The 3984-nt window shown below is 35.8% G+C and overlaps 1 protein-coding gene across 1 annotated transcript; it reads right to left on the reverse strand.

Moving 5' to 3' along the window:
- Positions 1 to 282: 282 nt before the first annotated feature.
- LOC112508159 (uncharacterized protein At2g34160-like) lies at positions 283 to 2733 on the reverse strand. The gene is made up of 5 exons (XM_025112936.1): positions 2614 to 2733; positions 2488 to 2536; positions 639 to 701; positions 482 to 546; positions 283 to 384 (listed from the first exon to the last, which is right to left on the reverse strand). Exons 1-5 carry the CDS (start codon positions 2731 to 2733, stop codon positions 283 to 285), a joined length of 399 nt encoding a protein of 132 aa, XP_024968704.1.
- Between the last annotated feature and the right edge of the window lie 1251 nt (positions 2734 to 3984).

Below are 3984 nucleotides of genomic sequence, written 5' to 3' on the forward strand. Positions count from 1 at the left end.
TTTACATTCCTATAAAAAGCATTCGTAATTTATAACATCTTTTTTGGCATTTTCACAATCTGATTTACAAACGAAAAGCCAAGTACAATGATTCAAAAATGGAACCTGTTTTGGTACATAGAAAAAGCAAGGAGAGAGAAGAGGAAGAAGTTGAAAGAAATGATCTGTATATTCATATAGCCAAGTTTTCTTTCATCCAACAAAACAAAATTGAATTAGCATAATGCAGATTATGCCAATGTCTACTACCAAATACCCAACAAACAACCATCAGAACAACATTTAACTATGCTGCTCTTCACCATCTGCAACCTCCCCCCTTTCTTCAGCAGCAGCAGCCATCAGTTCATCAAATTTATCAGTCTTCCCCAGCAATATCTCAATCTAACAATGATATTAACCACTACAATTATACATATTCTGCTTTTATGTATATAATAATAACAATAATAATATGACAAAAAAAACAAATCATATTTACCTTGGCTTTTTGGATGGGACGTCCTCTAGATTCATCTTTCATGTCAACCGTAGATGTCATAATCTCTGCATTGTTTTTAATCATAGAATGCACACACTTCACAAATGCAAAATTAACAGTGCACAATTTATGAATAACAGTCCTTAAAAATCCTTACTCTTCTCCACAGCAAACCCGTTGTTCTTGAGAATTTCTGCTATAGTGACAACCGTGGCAATGGCTACAGGAATGATCAAAGCAACTTGTTAACAAAGTTCATGTCATATGTTGTAAGCATACGTACAAAATGCAAAATCCGTGTGTGTGTTCAATTCAAAATATTGTAGGGGTGTTCAAAAAAACCGTTGGATCGCTCAAACCGGCCGAACCAAGTCAAACCGGACCGTTTTTGGCGGTTTGAGCGGTCTGGCGGTCCAGTCTGGTTTGGAAAATAGCAAAACCTCGGGCGGTCCGTTCCGATCTGTGGTTTGGAACCTTTTTTGGGTGGTTTGGACCAAACCGACCTCCAAATACATATATATATATATATATATATTTATTTATTTATCTATTTYAATATTAGCAAGCCCAACTTTTTTAACTTATTGGCTATGACCCAAATATATCCCTAAGCCTAACATCTAACATAATCAAAATCGACGACTAAACCATTAAACCATTGAACATATCGACACATTTGATATTAACGGTCTCCAAATTTTGAAATCCCTTAAGAACTCCATCAATCTATTGATCTTTCTAATCCATGGTTTGATTTCGGCGCACATCATCAAGACATCAACCAAGTGATTCAACCAACTTAGATTTGGCTTCTATTTTGTTTGGTCAAGAACTCAAGACCCAAGAATTGAACTATTGAAGGTTGTGAAGTCGTGGATTTTGTTACTTAATACTCACAGTAGAGTTGTAACTTTGTTAATTTGTTTGTTTTCTAATATGTTATATATTTATTTGTTTGTACTTTGAATTGCTTCGACTTTGTACTCAAGAGCTGCTTAATTATTACGTTTATTTGTTTAGATATTTTGTTTTGTTAAAATGGATATTCAATCTAAAATTCTAAATTATATATGTTTTTTAAGTTTAATATTTAAAGTTCATTAAAGGCCCAAACCGCCTAAACCGGTCAGACCAGACCGCCATTTTGTGGTCTGGTTTGACCGGTCTGGGCACTTGATGTCAAACCGTTCGATTTGAAAATTTTATAAACCGCCATTACGGTTTGGTTTGTGGTTTGAGGGGTTAAAACAGCCCAAACTGGACCGCAAACACCCCTAATATATTGTTATCCAACCAATTCCAAAAAATTGGTTTTAGTAGTTAATCAAGCATTCTATTAGAAACCAACTCAAATGTTTTATCCTTTAGAAAGTAGCCCATTGGTAACCGATACATGTAACTATGTAAGACAAAGCTCAAATGTAACAAACTATAACAACTAATTTTTATCCCAAACTCGTTGGTATTTGAAACCCACTAGAATTTTACGCAAAGAAATAAAAGGCTCTAGAACATGAATATAACATACATACTACGATATCATTTGGGGCTAAATTCATTTTTCATTTTCTTTCAACGTTGACATTTTGTTATCATTAAAGTCACTAATGCTGCAACTGAAACACCAAAGACAACTTTAAATATAGAGGTAAGATCAGAAGTTACCATTCTCATTTTCTTAGGCCAGGGACGTTGCAACCAATATCCACGATAATGCATAAATCCTAACATCTTGCTCCTCTTTCTATTTTATCAGCTTAAACATACGAGCTAACACCAGGGTCAAAATTTATGATGTATAGTGACATACATGTGTAAACACCAAAAAATGGGAGAGAAAGAGAAGTGAATAAACTAAAATCCCTTTCCCCAGTATATACACAATATGAACAGTGAATATCTAGATTAACGCATCATATAAATGATTGAAATAAGTTGTTAGATTAAAGTAGGTAACAGTAATGCACAAATTAATCAATGAGTACAGAGTTATAAGATAAAATTACCCATTCCAAGGGCGGAAAGCTCCACCTCATTATGTTGCTGCATATATCTCTGCAACAAAACAAAATCAATCTCCAGGAACACATCATTCATATCCAAAATAACAAGAAATGAAAGGTAAATTTTACCTTGGCGAGATTAACATAGAAGAAAAGGGGCTTTTTGGTGTTGGAGACCTGGATACGATTCTTCTTGTGAGGGTCGTTTGAGATGGTTATGTTCTGCACTGCCTCTGTAATCTCCTCCATGTTGTGTCTTGATTAGATTGAATGAATAATCGGAGAAGGAAAGGAAAGGAAAAAAAGAAACCCTGGAAAAAAGCAGACACATAGAGAGTGGGGAGAATACAAGAGTGAAAAATAGAGAGCTGTAAACCCGTACAAATGGAGTCCTTGGATGAAGGAAAGCTTATGGTTATGGTTTGAGCTTTCAGTTTTAGTTCCCCATTTTAACCCTTCATTTATCTAGGCCCAAGGTTTTCTGTTCTTTCTCTTTTGAGTAAATTACATTCTTGGTCCTTGTGGTTTATGTGTTTTAGCACTCTAGGTCCCTATTTTGAAATATCATGGATTACATCCCTGTGGTTTGGGTTCTTAAATCTAACCCTGTTAAAAGTTCTCTGTTAAGTATGCCAACTAAAGGGGTATTTAAGTCATTTTACTTTTTTTTCTTATTTTCTATTAAAAACCACAAGGATCAATCAAGTTTATTTAATATATTAAAGTAAATATAAAACTGAAGAAAACCACATCGTGACTTCATATTCCCCGACAATACCCTCAACGCCACACCCCTCCCTCCGGTGACTTCATCTTCCACGTCCTCCACATGAAAGAAACTTATCCCTTCCACACCCCACCACCAATCACCGGCCTCACCGCCTTCTCCCCACGACTATGACTCCTCCATCCCTGACGGCCTCCTCCAGTTCCCTCCTTCTCCGTCCCCGACAACCTCCAAATTTAGGGGCTACCACCACACTGGAAGTCATCCAGAACCGATATTGATTCACTACACCGATTTCCTTGAGACCAAATTTGAGTGGATCGAGACCAGATTCGAGATCTACTACACTGGTTTCTTCAAGAATAACTTCAAGACAGATTCTAGAGCAGTTTCTTCATCAAGATATTATTATGTATCTCATCATCAAGATGTAGCCGGAGACCACGACCACTGTCTCTAATCTTGTCCGCTTTCTTCTCTGATTCCAAATCCAATCGTTGTCTTCCTCTTCACACTGAACATCTCCATCACAATCAACGGGTTCAATCTTTTACAGCTTAGAATTCTATTTTTTACCTGGTGTTTCAATTTTTTTATACAGCTTTCGATTCCTGATCCCATATCCTATATCTGTCTAATCTTCTTCTTTGTTGATTTTAGGGTTTCAATTTCTAAAAGAAATTGTTAATTATAGGGTGTAATGGATTAAATTTACCGGATTAATGTCTATGTTTTTTCTTGAATAGATTTGCACAAATGTCTTATTTTGTCAA

The sequence above is a fragment of the Cynara cardunculus genome, assembly GCF_001531365.2.
Source record: "Cynara cardunculus var. scolymus isolate 2C chromosome LG 2, CcrdV1, whole genome shotgun sequence".
NCBI classification, from domain to species: Eukaryota; Viridiplantae; Streptophyta; class Magnoliopsida; order Asterales; family Asteraceae; genus Cynara; species Cynara cardunculus.